The 20,052-nt window shown below is 35.0% G+C and overlaps 1 protein-coding gene across 2 annotated transcripts in view; it reads right to left on the reverse strand.

Moving 5' to 3' along the window:
* Positions 1 to 10,005: 10,005 nt before the first annotated feature.
* Positions 10,006 to 20,052, reverse strand: part of LOC112051482 (zwei Ig domain protein zig-8-like) — a 170,459-nt gene continuing 160,412 nt past the window's right edge. For both annotated transcript variants that reach the window (XM_052887703.1, XM_052887702.1), the window contains one exon: positions 10,006 to 17,994. In XM_052887703.1, the coding sequence (XP_052743663.1) occupies positions 17,894 to 17,994 (101 nt within the window). In that variant the 3' untranslated portion in view covers positions 10,006 to 17,893. The remainder of the gene's footprint in view (positions 17,995 to 20,052) is intronic.

Raw genomic sequence — 20,052 nt, forward strand, 5'->3', positions numbered from 1 at the left:
TTATTGAGGAGATCATTTCATTCAAATAAGTAAAACATTAACCACACTTTGGCTCGATAACAGAAATATAAGGGTTTTGTTTTGGATCTTTGGAACCCTCCCATTCCTCGTCAGATTTTCAAAATGCACGCCTTTTACATAATTATTATCAACTCATTTACTTTATCTTAATCTGACGTGCTGGCTGAGTATTTCTGAAGTTACTTTGTTTTTTGGTAGCCTTAAACGTACCCACCAATATTAAAGGCTACTTGGTGGAGGTACTGAAGAACGTCCAAGGTACATTTACTCCGTTATTGTACATCAGGTAACTGCAAAAATCCGCTCTTCGGCTTCCCTACTATATGAAGTCAAAAGTCAAATTCAATACTTTTGTTTCTATTTTTTATAATAAATAAAGTGATCAATAAATCATTATTGACATCCTATTCTTTAACGGTTCACTACAGGGTCAGTCCACTATGTTTATTAAACAGGGAAGCTTATAGCTACCACACTACTTCAATGCCAGTTGCTGGGCTTAGCGTGATGACGTCATTATCACCAGTTAATGATATTGTTCGATGGCTTTGCGTCCTCTCTGAGGGTACTGGAATGTTCTGAGCTTTCATTTCCTGGCTGTTGTTGAGTCCTTTATTGAAAGAAAATGAATTATTTCATGTTGATGTGCGTTTGACTGGGTATTCCTGTGATATCGCGACATTGGAACGTGGTGGCACTAGAAGGTAGTTTCAAGGGTCCAGACCTTCAACCGACTTTATAGTCGGTTGAAGGAAAAAAGAAACACTACCCTTAGTGAACTCCAAAAATACAAAAGCTATGTCTACAATATCTCCGAGAGGGATGCATAACTTTTTTCAAACATAATTATAAAAGATGGAGAAGATTTAAAAGTTCAAAATTAATTGAAGTGATTACTTAAACTTTTTTTTTTCAACTTTTTTTTGACGGCCTCCGTGGCGCAGTGGTATGCGCGGTAAATTTACGGAGGTCCTGGGTTCGATCCCAGCTGGGTCGATTGAGATTTTCTTAATTGGTCCAGGTCTGGCTGCTGGGAGGCTTCGGCCGCGGCTAGTTACCACCCTACCGACAAAGACGTACCGCCAAGCGATTTAGCGTTCCGGTACGATGTCGTGTAGAAACCGGGTGTGGATTTTCATCCTCCTCCTAACAAGTTAGCCCGCTTCCATCTTAGACTGCATCATCACTTACCATCAGGTGAGATTGTAGTCAAGGGCTGACTTGTATAAAAAAAAAAAAACTTTAGGATGGTTAAAACCGTTCGTAACGTTACGCGTTACGGCGCCACTATGTTTAGCTTCTCTTTCCCTCACGCATAAGGTAGCAGGTTGAGGTTGGTTTAAATTATCACTTCTGTCGAGCGTCCCAAGACGCACACGTTTCTTTTTTAATTCAAGTAGGTTAGCTTACATGCATTTGACACGCCGTGTTTGACTACTTGTAGAGACTACCACCGGTTCGGAAAACAGGTCCAGGCACAGGAACAGTCGTTATCAGTTTGTTACCAATAAATAATTAAAACTCTATCACAGAACAGTTACAGCAAATCGTAACCGTGAACGTTAACCGCTCCAGCGCAAACTAATACTGCTTAGTTTGAATAATAAACAAACGGATTATGAGCTTGGTAACTTCACCCCTAACCTCGGCTGGAGAATGACCCGCGATTATTAAACTAACTTTTTATTACAATTTCATATTGCTCCAAGTTGAAACATATTTGAAAATTGCTTAGTTTTATCTATAGCTTCATTAGATGGGTCGAGGCATCAAGCTGGTTGCAGGGAGCCGTTGGATGCTGGCGGCTCGAGACCGTGATATTTGGAAGTCTGTATTAGAGGCCTACGTCCAGCAGTGGACGTCCATCGGCTGATAACGATGATGATGGTGATCTGTACCTCACAGACAGCCCTGTAGTGCAGTGGACAGTGCCCTTGCTTTTTCTATATACGAAAATATTTGTGAGATGAGAAAATGATAGTTCTAGAGTGTCTGGGTGTGTTTATAAATTACTAGCTGATACCCCGCAATTTCACCCGCGTAGTCCCAGTTCCCGTAAGAATACGGGGATAAAATAACTTATGACACTCACAAATAAAGTGGCTTTCTAGTGGTACAAGAATTATCAAAATTGGTTCTGTAGATTCATAGACCCTTACAATACCAAAAATTTTATCACTGAAAAAATAGCATAGACTTAAGTATTTATGTGTAGTATATTATAAATGTACCTATATAATTATTCTAGTTATGATGGAATCAGCTATTATAGTAAGTACCCATAACTTAAGGTATACTTGCTTTAGCAGACTCAGAAGTGGATTACAAAAACAAGAACACCAATATCGAACAAAGGTTATGATTCACCATAATTGTCAGGACAACTTAACAAATCAAACTGTAACCAAAATAATCCTAGAATGGCAGAAAATGACCTTCAGTGGAGTTACGAACATTTGTGATCGTTGTATGTAGGGTTAAGGGATCCCTTGACTGTTAACTAACACTCCTCTTTTCCACTCAAATCACTCTCCCTGCTTATCCCAAGTAACCTATAAACAATTACGCAACAAGAAATGTGGATGGCTCGAACGTCACGAGCATACTGAGGCCTTATATCGCAAATCTTTCTCGCCAACCGATCGCTACCCCTCCCTAACTCCCTACTCTTTACGTAAACAAGTCACGCCAGCTAGAGCCAACACGAGATCGAGCAACGTCATATCCGTCCCATGCTACTATTTCTTACACTATTGATTTTGTGTATTGTCAAAGTATTTTTACTTATTTATATTTATAGACGGGGATCGAACGCATGATATTATAAATAAATAGGAAAACATAGGAAAGCGCTAAAATAAATGCCACCGGACCCAATACGTTTAGGGTTATTATACGCGCCAAAGCATTATTTCGTTTTCTGTGCGTAAAGTAAAACGCACTAAGTAGAAAGGGCTTGGTGAAAGCTTTCCAATACTTTTCGCAAATCATTCATCATTTTAGATGAGTGGTAAACTGTTTGCCACAATACAATAGCATGACTTGGAAGATACTGACTATTTGGAGCTCTAGGCGATAATACATTTTTTATTTATTATTATTTTTTTTAATATACAAACTCGTAATTTTAAAAATTACGACACCAGCGGAGCTCGAACCCGTGTCTGCTTTATTGCGGTCTAATCACTTTACTAAATCGTCCATATACTTGGCATACCAATGGATGAATTTTTATCAATTTAAAAAAAGACGGTACAGAGGTGATCCGAAACCCGACAAAAAACGGTACTTTTTAAATTTTTTTAAAACAAAATCAGATTAAAAATAAAAATATTTTATTTATCGAATCGTTTGGATAGTTATATTCATAGGTTCGATTTCCGACCAACGAACTATTGTCGAATATCTCCGATAGGCTAAATCGATGAGTCAGATACAAAAAGTACGTGAGGCACTCGGGGACTGCCGCTGTAAAGTTATTGTAATAATAAATATATTATATTTACGCAGTATTTTTTTTTTCTTTAGAAAAAAAAATAAAAGAATAAATAAATATTTTTTTTGTCCCATAATTTCACTTGTCCAGTTGCGTCGATAGGATAACGTCATAATGTGTTAACTTGATGACGGCATGGGTGTTAGGTTTATTTTCGTTAAGTACGAAATTTCTCGATTCGGTCACCGCGCTCGAAGCCCACGATAAAAAATAATGCAGTAGCTTAAAAACATTTTTGATAAGTACGTTAAATCCGATCACTTAGTCAAAATGCTGCCAAATATAAAAAATACATTAACATTAATATATTTCATTTGCTTTTTACTTTTAAGAGGAAAAAACAAATGGAATATCAAAGTAGAGAGACCGCAGTCGCAAAGTGGTGCCACTTAGCTCTGACTCCGGGCCGAAAGGAGCCCTTTATACGGCTAAATGTTGAGGTATCGTCCCGTTCCGAGCCCTTTACCGTGATCACTATTGATCCCACCCTTCGATACAGTGACCATTTTTATTTAGTTTTTAGAAGGATTCGCGTTCATAGCAAAAATCTTTCATCATTCATCACTATCAGACTATGTTGATGGCTATAGGACCAAACCTCCCTCCTTACAGGAGAGGGTATATGAATCCCAGACCATCCCTGCTTCTTCAATGCGAGTCGACGGGCTTATGATTTGTATTAGACAGTAACTAACCGTGCTTTCTAAGGTACGGGGGTAACACCAAACTTCCCAATGTACATCTTACAGTTCATCTGAGAATATGCATTAAAAATTTCTTGGAATAAAGAAAACCTCTGATTTTGAGCCCTTTTCAGGATTGAAACCTAGAACCTCGTGATCTAAAGCCATGTAAAGTAACAACTAGACCTGGCAATGTACCTAGGGCCTTACTGTGGAACTACAAGCGCTGTTTGATGGTATTAGTAAGAACCGTTGTGTACCGTTATGCCTCGGCCATGGCTAGTTTCTAACCTTTAGAAAGAGATGTATGGCTAACCGGCTTACTATTTCTACCTTGTGAAGAAATCAGTTAGAAGTACTGATTAAAATAATTGTAGTTACCTACTGTAAAGTTAGTGTGCCATCACCCATTGCTTTGTCACCTTACGTTTGGGCACAGAATACGTAATGTTATTACGGAGTAGGTTTAGGAAACTGCGATACTCGATGGGTACAAAGCTTTAAAAAATTCCTAACAATCTTTGCTACAATGGTCACCCCGTAACCTTTTACGAGTTGAAAATCTCTTTAGTTACCTAACCGTGGCTAATACAATTTGAGAGTATTTTGAGCCAATACATCCCAAATACCAGCGCGCCAGATTCAGGTTATCACAACCATAATTGAAGATAATGATTGTAAACAAAATGTGAACAAAAATTAAGTGCTTAAATATCCTAAGAAATCCCTTTTTGGAACAAATTTGGAATAGTCCATTCTGTTCCGGTTAAATAAAACACTATATTAATATCCTTTTCACATAATAAACAGGTGTGTTTGATTGCTCCACATATTCATACGTGTACAATACATTATTTATTATTCTCACAGTATTCGGCTGACCTCAATAGCGTCTTCCTTTGAGGCTTCAATACAACCGCTAATAAATTATATCGAAGAATATCCATAAGTGTTTGCCCCTAAAATTATCTATGGGTATATCTTTACAATATAAGAAAGACAAAAATTCATATAACACCAATAACATGCATAAAGTGAAAAATAATAAATCTAGCTGAAGCTTACTTTGTGCTAAATAAGTATCAGATTATTTTGAGTAACTTATTTTTGACGAGCTATTAGCAGATTGAATCAATTCAGTTGATGAACGTTTCGGTACTAAATTCCTATTATTAATTTATATTTTATATCTTTGGATTTTTTTTCAATGATGACATGATGTGAAGTACGATGCAGTCCATGGATGGTAAAGGGCTTACTCGGATGTTTCAACCAGACATCGTACCGCTAAATCACTGGTTAACTAGCCACGGCCGATGCCACCAGATCTGGGCCAATAAAAATTAAATATGACCAATATTCCCATTCCCCTCCAACAAGTCGGGTAAGACAGTAGGAGTGGGTACGACAATAGACCAACGGGGCGGGGATCCACTATCCCTCGGTGATGAGTCCGACTGCTCTTACCGTTGAGCTATTGAGGCTATTAAATATTATTTAACTATTATTATGATCGTAAAGAGTTTAAGAATAACTTAAGCCCGCTAACAAACAAGCTTGGTGGGTCTAAGCTCCATAATTTTCTCCTACAAGGAGAACCTAACGCGGGGCGTTAAACAGGCAGATAATAATGATGCCTACTAAAATAATAAAAAAATAACTTTAACGAAACAAAAGCCGTACAAGAGAAATAAATTCTCGGGTTTTGGGAGTCGTTCGAAATAAGTAAAGGACAAACTGAGCAACCTTTTTCCTGTCAACAAAATTTTCCCCTTTCTCTACGAACCCATTTCCATCAACGAATTCTTGTTTTTGTTTCGACCGTAATAAAATTATAATTACTGATAGCGGATGTCTATTGGTTAAACAACGTTAAGCAAACATAAAACATACCATAATATTATGACATAAAGAAATAACAAACAATATTAAATTTTCAAGAGACGTGATAGTCCAGTGGATTCATATCCTCATATCATATGTCGGTTTGAATTCGGTCCAGGACATGCACCTCTGACTTTTCAGTTGTGTGCATTTTATGAAATTAAATATCACGTGTCTCATACGGTGAAGGAAAAACATCGTGAGGAAACCTGCATACCAGAGAATTTTCTCAATTCTCTGCGTGTGTGAAGTCTGCAAATCGGCATTGGGCCAGCGTGATGGACTATTGGCCTAACCACTTTCATTCTGAGAGGAGACTCGAGCTCAGCAGTGAGCCGAATATGGGTTGATAATGATGATAACAGTAGGAAGATAGTGCTTTCTTCTTACCGAAACCTAAACCACGCTCTGAAGTATCCCTCGGCTTGCTCCATCACATCACAAAAGTTGGCAAACTTGCAGCCCATAATGAGGCATATTTTTTTATTATTTACAAGTTAACCCTTGACTACAATCTCACCTGATGGTAAGTGATGCAATCTAAGATGGAAGCGGGCTAACTTGTTAGGAGTTGGATGCAAATCCACACCCCTTTCGGTTTCTACACGACATCATAACGGAACGCTAAATGTCCAGCCATCGCAAGCTCTCCTATTTAGTTATATAAGCTATTGCGTTCAGTCTAAAATGTAATGTGTCACGTAAAATTTCGCACAAATCCCCGGCGTAATAACTGTAATGGAAAAAAATGTACGCATGACAAAATTGTGTCAAGGATAGGCATTACGTTAACTGAAAAATAGAAAATTATTATGTCGACGAAACAAATATAAAAAAAGTATGGAGGGTGAATTTTTGAGACGGGCGTCAACGTCCGCTCTCGCAAAAAAAAGTGATCTGGTTCTGTAAGAGATTAAATGATTATTGTCAATTGGAGACATAGAGGTCATTAAGACTGACTATTTTCTTCTTCTTTGAGTGATTTAACACCTGGCGGTGCATAGAGTCGAAACAAACTTTTTCTAGGCAGATCTATCGCAGACTGCACTCTTGAGCATCTCGTGATCCAGGACAGAGAGTCTTAAACTCCGCTAAGATATCATTGGAACTCCTGTGAAAGTCCAAATAATGACGGTGACTGAGACTCATGTACCTAAAAACCTGCATGATAATTCGATTATACGGCTTTCAGCCGTGGCTAGTTACTCCCCTACCGGCAAAGACGTACCGCCAAGCGATTTAGCGTTCCGGTACGATGCCGTGTAGAAACCGAAAGGGGTCGTGGATTTTAATCCTCCTCCTAACAAGATAGCTTCCATCTTAAATTGCATCATTACTTACCATCAGGTGAGATTGTGGTCAAGGGCAAAGAATAAAATAAACAAAAAAAATAGAGATTACTGAACTTATAGACAGCCATACAATACGATTATATGCCCTGTTTTATCGTTTTTTGTCAATTAGTTCAATGTAGCCTCAAAAACCCAGAGGTTATGGGTACAGACTCTGTGTCGAGAGGTACTATTATCGTAATCCTAAAACATTGGGTGGAAAGTGGATTTTTGGGCATACTTCAAATTCTCTACACCGTTCTAGTATCAACTTTCTTAACTCTGGAATTTCATAAACAAAATCTGACAAACCTCATTCTTTAAGGGCCACTCGGGATTAAAACACTTGGTGAGATCGCAAAAAACTGAAACACCCTTTTAGGCAAATTGTAAGGGACGAAATGGTGGCCTGAAGATAAGTCGGAACTTTCACTGAAGGGAATATAAAGCGTTCGGCCTATCTGTAAGGGGGTTTTACTGTTCTATTTTATCGCCACGAGGCCCTGATGAGACCTCGGAACCTGCAATCTGTGACGTCATACATATTTTATGAAGAGGTGTCAACGTCTGACGTCATTAAATATTTATCGCTCGTAGTTGTGATTTCATTAAAGAGAATTTATTCAGGAAGATCCTTTACCATTACTGAAACTAGTATTATACAGTTATTCTGTTTAAAATTTGTTGAGATGTTCAATTGTACAGCTACAACTTAGCAGATTTGGATTTTATCACCTCGCACACGCAAATTTATCCCACACAAAAACACATAACACAACAACAAATAATTTAACACGTCATTTATCGTGTTTACACTAATCTCCGAAGTTAGATTACTGAAAATTTAGCTCAGAGCAATATAAAATAAAATAATGCCCATGATGAGCCGTCCGCTACTAAGGGATGATTAACTAAATAAATATCATAAACCACGGAGACGACCTATGTATCTATCTTTAGTATTCCGGTTGATCATGGGCGACTCAATCACTCTCGATCAGCAGGGTTATTATGTAACTCGGTGTACCATTCAAGTAATCAGTCACTGCATCGTTTTTATCTATGTTTTGCAATCATCTAATTTTGTGTTTTCAACGAAATGACACAATAAACGTCATTTTACGTAAATTAACATATTCTAGTTGTAGTATTAGCAGGTAGTAACGTTATTTTAACGAAAAACTCATATTTACGTAATTTTGTTGAAATATTCATGTTAGACGATAGTTAAAACAAAAGATCATTGCCACTTGATTACAAATGACATAATTATTCAAAGTAATTTCATAGAAATAACTATATTAGATAATCACAAAAACGAAAATACGACAGAAATCGGTGTAGTGACTCATTGTTTGAATGGTACACTGAGATACATAATAACCCTGCAGATGACCCGCATCATCCGATGTAAAAAAGCATTATTTATTTTGTTATAGGCAGTAAATTTTAATCGGTGACCAAATTGGCCATCAAAAAGATATTAATTCAGACCACGAATCCATTCGTGAGCGCATTATCTGTTAATGCGACCGATTAGTGGTCTGTGGCCCTGTCTACCCGCACCTCCCCTACCCGCCTCTACCCGCCTCTACCCTCGTCACCTAAGGACGCGTAATCCTTTGAATAACACCGGAGTGTTGGTGTTATTGTACCGTTTTGTTTATATTATTATAATGGCTTAAATTGTTTGTGAAACTTCGGGGCGCCCTCTCACAAGGAATGTTCTTAGAAGGAGGAAGTCTGAAGAGCTGTTTGAAATATTTGGAACCTCAAGAGTTACTATTAAGGAGACCAATTAGGGAGATGCCTCATTAGTGCATTGCGTTACGTCGTCACTACGGATCAAGGCATTGTATGCACAAGAGGACGACGCACGCACCAGTCTCAACAATAGATCGAAACAGGTGAAACACTGTCCGTCGTCGCAACAAAGTTTCGTTGAAACGTCGCAATGGAACTCAACGCACTAATGGGGTTTCGTTCTTGGCTTCAATAGCTGCAATTAAAGAATAATACCACTTTACATGCATTACCCAAAACTCGTAGCTCCGAACTGGTTATGCTTCCATAACGAGTTTTCAATGTGTAAAACTTTGTTTTACGCATAGTAATCTTGATCACGTGACCTGTCGATAGCCAATGTCATTCCCATACATTTTTCTAGTTTTCGAAGTGTTAGCAATCGTAGAAAGGGAAAAGATATGCCACTTGGCTAGGGGGGCTGTATCGAATGCAACATCTGCCGAGTAGAAAGTAGTATACTTATAGAAAGGATTTGGGACATAGACCCTATGTGCTGCTCCAATGAGGGATGGCGGGTTTAGGTTTATAATGATGAATTCTTTTACGACCATTATCAGATAACAGGCAGTTAACTGCATCTACACTAATAGTATAAAGAGGAAAGATTTTTCTAAGTATGTAACAAATTAACTCCAAAACTACTGGAATTCTTTCACAAATGGAAAGCTACATTTTCAGGGAGTAACATAAGCTGTATTGTAATGGAAACTACGCGGGTGAAACCGCGAGGTTAGCCTATATTTAGCTTACTCAGAGATTAGTAATAAAATAAAATAATACAAAATTGACGATCAATAAGTTTATTTACTTAAATAACATCTCAAACGTTACCTATTTACACAACCTCCTTTCCATCAGAATTTATATTAAAAACAAATTAAATTAATTAATCGTAATTTTAATTAAGTACTTACAACCTTAAAATCTATACTTAATTTTATGTTATTAATTACAAATAACTATTTTGTAATATCAGAACTTCATTACAATATTATAGTCTAGGAGCTAGTGGTACTTATGTTTAACGGTTTATTTCATGGACCAAATTCACGTAGGGGAAAATTTAACGTAAAATTAAGTTTAATTATTATTTTACAAACAATATTCTTAAATAAATTAAAGTTGATTGTCCATTTCTGCTAAAACAGATTAAAATCATTTTCAATCGCAAATATACAACTTTTTAACTATTTTATAAAGGGCAGTTCATACTACAAACAATTGAAATTGTAATACGAGAATTAAAAACAAGTTCCACTGCCGCGTTTATTTTACAGTTGCCTTACTTGATCCGTCTAGCGCAATTAGATCAAAATAATATTCATAATAATTATGTTCCCAATATTTTCCATCAACATATATTGAGTGAATGATTTACCTCTGCGCTACTTGACTGAATAAAACTCGATGATCACCTGACGAGGCGAGTGAAAAACGCTTATATAATTTAATAAAGTATATTTCTGTCATTGATGATGAAAAGAAAGTCAAAAATTAAATTACCACGAAAGTAGATCCTCAAAAAGTCGATAAAGTACCCGGAAACAATAAAGTCAACATTTATTGTTTACACTTGTACAAGTTGGTGTAAATAATGTTGACTTTTTTTTAACACTAGCCAGCAAATTTTAGTTTAGTAAGTCATGTAACAATATCGTATTGAGTCATAAATGACAAAATGAAATTTATCTGATTCTAAAAAAATACACTTTCACGTAAGTAAAAAGATAGTAATCAAAATCGAGTCAAATTACATTAATAATATTGAAAACACAAGTTTATGGACACTAATACAAAGAAAAATGTATATCCAATTTTCCTTCATTACATAAAGGTCAGAACTATAACCATGGGTATTGACACTATGTTATAATAATTTATGTTGATAATCCCCACAGGGACCAAAATCGGGACGTCCCGAAATCCTTAACGAAATTTTATTTTCTTTTCGTGGAGGCCGGACGGTCACCTCTCTAGGGGCACGACGTTTACCAGACCTTTACAATTTGCGTAAAAGGACGTGTCAATTTTCGTGATCTTTTCAAGTATTTTAATCCCAAATGGACTGCGACTGACCCAAAAGGATTCCCTCTTATTACTGTGAGGTTTGACACGTGAAAGGATTTTGGTATTCTGATTTACATAAATAACTTTATAACAAACTTATAAATATATTTAAACATGATTATGACGACTTTAGTGAGTAGGTAAACATAAATACGACACTAAACCCAAATGAATACCATGAATACCTTCGATGCTTAGTCCGGTTATAATCTCCTTGGGTCTCATAATATTTTAATGTAATTTCATAATCCAATAATTTCCTGTCCAATTAGATGAAATAATGTTTTACATAAAATAGTTTTTAGATAGAGACCTTCTTATTTTTATATATTGTACAGTAATTTGAAATGTAAAATGTACTTGTGTCACCACAGAGTTTACTTACAGTTACAATTCAAATAGTCCACACCCACGTCACATTCACAAATGTGTACAATGCAGTGTTCTCTTAGACTATAAAAAATACTAACTTATTTAGCTAAAATATTTGTAATAATTATAATTACAGTTTATAATTAACATATTAATCCTTTATCAATTTGCCGATCCAACCTAATTAACATAGTTTGGTCTACGTGCATAACATGCATAGTATTATTAATAAATAATAATTAATATTTACATAATTCATTATATTAATTAGAATTTCAACTGTACTTGCTTAAAGCTGAACATAATATTAATGCATCCATTTTGGATAACATCCGTTACTATGTTGACTTTTATGCAACACGAAATCTATATTCGATATCACCCATTTACGAGTTACTACTGAGTTTAACTCAATATTTACCTAATTTATTTTTGAACCTCACTCTTAATTACATGAATACAGTTTTTATAATGTTTTAAAAATGCAAACACAATTTATATTTTCACATCTAAGTTTCAAGTCTGTAAAACTCAACTCTCTGGAAGTCAAACAAATAAACTAAATTACCATATTTTACTATAAACTAAAGAATAAAAATAATAATTTTATGTTCTTGGTTTTTAGTCCGTCGGTCATCAATCCACGTCTACAAAATCCTAATGTTAAACCTCGTACACACGACGCATAAAACACGCCACGTGTAAAACCTCGACCTGATAATTGAAGATCAAACTAGTATCAAACTATACGAGAACAAATAACGGTTCTGTTGGAACGTAAAACTTAAATTCCCTCGGCGTTGTGACCTCTACTGTGGTCGCCTGACCTTTGGAATAAACGACAATACATAAAACATTGGGTGCTGACGTCGATGTACTAACTTCTAGAATACGTATACCTATTATAAACAAAACAAAATTTTTTTTTTGCAATTTGTGAAAAATGTGAAAATTATATAGGTATCTAAATACGGATACGTTACTTAATGTACTTTTTTTGAAATAAAATTTGAAGTGTGTATTTATTTGATTTCTTAATTCAATTCAATTCTGCTTATTTCAAGTAAAATCAAAAGTATTTAAAGTGTTTCTGAATAATAATCTAGTATAATTTCATCATTTTCAAGATCCTGATATAAACATCATCGTTGCTTTCATTTAGGCATGATTGTAATCAAACGCAAGCCTATTTAACATTAAAAAACCTTCACATTTTATACTACTGTTTGTTCAATAAAATTACTAGCTGACGCCGCACGGTTTCACACGCGCTGTTCCCTTTCCCGTAGGATTACAGGGATAATATATAACCTTCCTTGCTAATTGGGCTATCTAACACTGAAAGAATTTTTCCTCACAATAGTTCCTGAGATTAGTGCGTTCAAGCAAACAAACAAACTCTTCAGCTTTATAATATTAGTATAAATTGTGTGCATTGTATATATGTATGCAAATAATGTAATTTGTTCTTAAGAATAAGTATATATTTCATTCTTTGTTAAAAATATTCCTCATAAATTTTAAATAGCTTTTGATTTCTGTGAGCGGAGTATCTAGGTGTTATCAATGTCCACGGGTACCGAATACTTGGAAATCTGACCGAAAAGCCTTGACACGGCCTCGTGGAGAGGTTTCGACGGCTTTTTAACGAGAGACCCTCGATTGTCTTTTTCAATCTTTCTTTTATAGCACTCCAGTTGATGGATTCTAAAGAGCTCCGCCAAATTGGAATCCGCATCGGTCGAGACTGCGATATTGAAATATATTTGACGCGTTATTTTGCACGACTTATGTTTTTCAAGCATTTGTCTTATTCGGCACAGTATAAATACTGTACAATACAGCATAAGTACAGTAGAGTAGAGGGTAGTACGTGTTTTTTATAGTAGATTCATGAGAATGGGTCACTTGGTGTTATGAATACCAGAGCTCATCGACTTGAGGCGTAAGCCCCATTTGCACGATTTTTTTAACGGACGTTAAAAAAGCGTACAAATATAGTATGAAGTTAAATGAAGGTCTATTTTCAACGCTGGTCGTAAAAAAGCGTCGCGTTTTAAAAACGCTGTCGTGTGAACATATACTTGGGAATGCATTTGTTGTATTTGAACGCTTTTTTAAAGTCCGTAAAAAACTCTCGTGCGAATGAACTAAGCCCTCATTAGCTTTTTTTCGAGCAGTGTTGCATTTGCCTCATATGCATGTAAAAGATATCATAACTTACGTCTCAATTTGGGAAGTATAATATTTCCCAGGTTTTTGTTACATAGTAGACAGATGATTTTTTGTTAATAGTTTCATTGAAAACTGAAAAATCAATTTCAAATATAATACGACAATACACACATCGACAATCAACATCAAAATATGAATTTTAATCGTTTTTTCTTCAGACTTACTTATTTATTTACAAATCAAGATACCATTACAAACCATGCTCTTGTGTAAGTAGCTTTTCCACAAAAGATTTAAGATTATGTAATTATTAAACTCATAAAACTCCAAGTGATTTTCAATACTCAACTTCTTTTATATAACAATTTATTGACCTATTTACCTAAATACAAACAGGCTTTCAAACTGTTTGCACCTTTCTTCACAAAGAAAATATGTTTTTCACTACAAAGGCTTTGTCAATTTATTGAAAAGAACTCTTGTCCATTTTATCTTCAGTCCAAACTCCGAAAATATGAAACAAATATCTGTAAACATCAATAAATATAAGTTTCGGAATTGAGTTGGCGTGAATTCAAAATATAAAAGATAAAATGTATACATCCCATAAATAAGGAGACGCGATATCTTTTGGCCACGTTCTATCAATTGCTTACCAATGTAAAAGTAAATTAAAAAGATTTTGTACATTTCGCATCTACTTACATCACTGGAAAAAAAATCTCCCAATTGAAAAAATAATAACCAGCTCTTTGCTGTCTCATCGACGATAACATTATCTAACAGAACAATAATAATGAAAGACATTAATGAGTTTCTTTAAATATAACTTGCCTGGATTGTTGTTTGGATTGTTAATTATTATTAATATATTGAAGTTTTTATATATTTCTCATTAAAAAAATCTAAACAGCCACCAAGTACTGTTCAGGCGGACTGTTTCTTTTTTTTTATGTGAAATATATTTTTGTATGTCCTCTTATTTCCTGAGTTAAACCACAAATGTTTTTCCAGTAAGTAATATTTATTTCTTAATCTACCTAACATAAATTATTTTGTTAGGACTTTTGCAATTATATAAATACGCAGCTGCCTTTACCCCAATACTTTTTATATCTCAGTATAATCTGCCAAAATCTTACAAAAGACTTGAAGTTTAACGTACTTCTAAACAAGGTCTTCTTGAAATAAATGAAATTAAATTCAAATTTAGTTTAGTTTGAAAATTTTCATAACATGCATAATATAAAGTCATTCACTATAAATTAATGCCACAAAAACATTAATGTAGCTTAATTTGCATTTGCATGAAATTTGAATAAACTGTTTACTCAACAAGCAGGAAATATTTGTCAATCAAATAGAGCGAATCAAGCAAATACCGCGCTATAATAATAGTTATAATAAATACCAATATATTATTTTTAAATATTATTTAAGGTAACTTTCCTAAATGAAATTCGTTTATTGCGCTTTTATGAAATAAATTTTCAACATTATCAAAATAAACAATCACATTGTCAGTGGTACAAAAAAAGAATTTTCCAAATTGGTCTATAAATGACGAAGTTAATAATATATATACGGTCGAATTGAGAAACCTCCTCCTCTTTTTTGAAGTCGGTTAAAAAAGGAATATCATACTGTTTATTCCTGAAAAAGAAGGCGTATTTCTTACATTTGCAATTTTTCGCATAGCGTAACTACGGTCCCCATCTGACTTTCGGAGAGAACGAGATTTAAAAAATTGTCTTCCAAATTTGCAATTTGACATAAAATGGTTAAAGTTTATTGGAGTGAGGAAATATAATGTTCCTTCAAGTTAGGTAGCTTGGAAGAGATCACTATCGGCATTTTGCTAAAATTTTGCTATAATTCAATTTAAAAAATGTTCTTTAAGTATATAATTAAAATATCCGGTTAAATTATTATTTATTGATACAATGAATAATACTTAACTCTTGTTTTATAATAATTATGATCCGTGCTGTTGAAATAAATATAATTAAACGTAAATTAAACTTTCCATAGAAATAATTATAGAAGTGGGTTTTTTTCAACTATTTTCTTCTTTTTTTCGTATGTAAAAATTAAAATGAACACCGGTCATGCTAGCAAAGTTGCGAGCAAAATTTTATATTATTATTATAATAAATGCTATATTATGAAATATCATACTTACCACTCACTGTACAAATTTTTATTTTTTCTATGAACATGTCTTTTAATAAGTTGTAATATTAAAATACTACATAATTACAGGATTTGTTTAATTAATTATTAATAATAATTATTTCAATTTATAATAATCGAATACAATTAAGGCTAGCGTACATTACGGATAACACCGCACTGCAAAAGTCACATCACAATTGATAAGTTATTTGTTATTTTATTCTAGATTATAACAGATTTAGATTTTTTTTGTAAAATATAAATAATATTTTTTTTTTACATATACCAGGCCGTCAGCACGCCATCGTACAAGGCTATAACCCAGGACTAGGGAATTTAATTTCCCAACGTAAAGTGATTCGGGTAAGTAGTGAGATCTCCGTATCCCCATCTGACCTTCAGCTAATTGAGGGAACGATTTAAAAAATGGCCTTCAATTTGTAATTAGCAATTTTACAAAAAAGACGGATTTTTTTGAATGAGGAATTTATATTATAAGAAGGTACTGTGGCTATCAGTTAGGCTGATAACTAATATAGGTGAGTTTAATCGAGTAACCACACGTAAAAATCTGCAGTAAGCCATATTCTGTACTACGGTCACTGAAAACTGAAAGTGTAAACTATCGCGAGTGTTTTCATAATTCCGAAAAAGAAAAACGATTAGAATTTCCTGTTCGAAACAAGTCGCATATATTCCAATGAAAGTCACGTGAGTTTTAACCGTATTTTTAAATCAGTAATAAACAAAATAAACCGCTAATCCACTTGCGGTCCCTGTTACCCGTATGGATTCACGTTCATTAACAGATTTAGAATCTGCTAATGAACGTATACCCAATGCATTTCTAGTGAACTTTGTTCATAAAAAGATACACATCAAAATACCGCGCGGTTTTAGCCCTGCGGTGTTAGCCGCAGTCTGCATCTAGCTTTAATACGCCTGACAAAATATATAATAATGTACTTCAATTATACAAAACGGCCGGTTTCATGCAACAGTAAGATTTGAGTAACCTTTTCATTAGCTAGTAACCATTAGATACTGTCTAGATGACAAAACCCTTTAACAATGTAAAAACTAAAACAAATTATTAGTTAACTTACTTATGGCAGCGTCAGTCAATTATAATCATTCTTCTTGAAACTAGGGATTGGAAATTAGACTCAAGACTTTTTAGGAATTTAGTGAATTTTAGTAGATTATAATGAGATCAAAATAAATGCTTTTTACGTGTGTTATCCTATGTAGGTACTAACTTCTTAAAAATTCCGAAAAATGTAAGAGTCCATCCCAATCCAATTCACATACAAATTTAATTAAGATTTTAAACTTATAGGGCAGTCTCGCCTGACCCACAATTGGCTTCTTGACTGTTGTAATGATAATATATGAAATGCGTTGGTTATTATGGCTTATAGGTAAACAATAATAATTGTACAATATTTTTCAAGCAATAAATTTTAAGTATTTTATTTTTGCATAATAAACTTGATATTTTTATCTGTGACTTACAAACCTTAAACAGCTGCTCACGTAATATGTGTCAGCTTTGACATTATTATTTAATTACAACAATTCAGTTAAGTAGCACGCATAAGAGTTAGAACGTCGTATAGTAGTTTAATAAAATATGACGTCATAGCACACACATGTCACGTGCCAGCTATTTTCACGTGTTTTACAAATTAATTGATAAATACAAATTATTTTTCATTTTTTAGAAGAAAGATGATTGTAAGAGGTATAAACAAAGCCTAAAAAAATATTTATCCGAAATGTTTCAAGTAGCCAATTATTACGCGTTGCATAGTGCTGTAGCAGTTAGTCTCGGTTCCTCAAACTGTTGCACAAACCCGCAGTTAAACCTAGGTTAAATTGTACTAGCAGCCCATCAGCGTGACGATGACACTGAGCAGTGCGGCAGAGAGCGGGTACTGCAGGCGCAGCTGGCCGCCGTGCTGCATCGCCGCTGGATGCTCACCTGGGGAAAATGGACACTGTTAACTGACGGTTAAGCTAAACGAAGATGATAAATACTTAGTACTTCATCATCCGAGTCGTTATAGCCCGGTGGATATGACCTCTGACTTCGATTCAGAGGGCGTAAGGGTTCATTTACACGAGCAGAATGTCACCAACGGCAGTCAACTGCCGTTGACTGCAGTCCGCGACTGCTGTCGACTATAATCGTCGGTAGCAGTTGCTGCTCGTGTAAATGAACCTTAAGGTCGAATCCGGTCCGAGCTTTCAGTTATGTGCATTTTAAGAAATTAAATATCACGTGTCTCAAATGGTGAAGGAAAAACATCGTTAGGAAACCTGCATACCAGAGATTTTTTTTAATTCTCTGCGAGTGTGAAGTCTGCCAATCCGCATTGGGCCAGCGTGGTGTACTATTGCCCTAAGCCGTCTCATTCTGAGAGGAGACTCGAGCTCAGCAGTGAGCCGAATATGGGTTCATAACGATGCATGTAAGCTCTTTTTGTCACGGGATAATCCTACTACATTTTACTAGAACGGTGTCCTACACATATTTACCTACATTAATACTAAGAAAATTATCTCTAACATTACACACCTCACGAACCTCACGATTATGGACATCCTTGACATTCAAGAAACCACCACTGCGTGGGAGTTACGAAGTCATTATACATGAACGTGGGTGGATAAGTACTTTTGTTTTGTTATTAAATCTATATAATGACTTTTGACTACAACCATTATGCAGTTTGCTACGACCTAATAAAAATATTCGGTTCGAACTCGGCTGAGCCTATTGAGGTTTTCTGAATTGGTCCATGTCTGGCTGGTGGCAGGCTTCGGCCGTGACTAGTTATCACCCTACCGGTAAAGACGTACCGCCCAGCGATTTAGCGTTCGGTACGATGTCGTGTAGAAACCGAAAGGGGTGTGGATTTTCATCCTCCTAACATAGCCCGCTTCCATCTTCACTCACCATTAGGTGAGATTGTTGATTCAAGAGCTTGTTCAACTCCTGAGCTGAGTTGGTATACCTCTTCTAAGAACTACAGATCAATCCACCCGATATCATGAGAGTCGACTAACATTGCGGTGGCGGGTCGCCATTTCTACACCTAAGGTGCTGACAAAGTTGACAATTATGATAATAACAAATCATAGCTCTGCTATCCAACCTTAGCGTTAGCTTAGGCGAAGTCTTGCTGGTGTGTGCTACACATGTAAATGTGACACTAGTCTAAGACTAATTTCCAAAGTCTACGATTTAAAATCTAATCTTGCGAAACTTAGAATTTAAAGCAGTCTAACCCAAGAATCCCTTAATCTACCACTTACCATAATAAAGCATACTTCGACTTATAAATTAAGATGTAAATACTCGTTGTGTAAGGACTCTTAGTTAGATAAAACCCTCCCACAATTGAAAATTGAATTATCTACTCGAAAGCACAACGAACTTTATGAGGCTATACAATATTTTATATTCCACTCAAGTCGATGATAATGTAACAAAGGATGCCTTAGATTCTAAATCTGCTTACAGATTTTCATCGCAGACAGCAAAATTTAGGCTCATTTACTTGAACAAAGTTATTACTTATTATAAGTTAGTTTCTAAAATTTAACAGACAACGTAACTATATCACAAAGTTGGGTGAAAGTTAAATCGATTTAAAAACGATTTATGATTGTATGGATTAAATTTGACATCTAATAGGTACCGAACTATGAAGGTTAACATGAAGTTGGTGAACTTTCAGAATTACCATCGCAATTTCATTACTTGCTTTGTGATGATTAGTTTTGTGTAAATTTAAAACAAAAATATATTGGGCCGAAAAACAAAATATGTTAAATAGCTAATACCAACTGTTGTTGCATTATAGCTTGGCAGGAAAACTCCTCACCACCATAGTTCGCTTCGTTCATAGTTCCTCTTTAATTCGATCTTCAATCTTTTCTAGTGCAAATAGGGAATAATGGAATTAAGTTATAAACCTAAGAGATTGAGTTATTTTTAGGTATTTTTTTATTAAATGAAATGAAATGAAATTTA

The sequence above is a fragment of the Bicyclus anynana genome, chromosome 20 (genome assembly GCF_947172395.1).
Source record: "Bicyclus anynana chromosome 20, ilBicAnyn1.1, whole genome shotgun sequence".
In the NCBI taxonomy this organism is placed as follows: domain Eukaryota; kingdom Metazoa; phylum Arthropoda; class Insecta; order Lepidoptera; family Nymphalidae; genus Bicyclus; species Bicyclus anynana.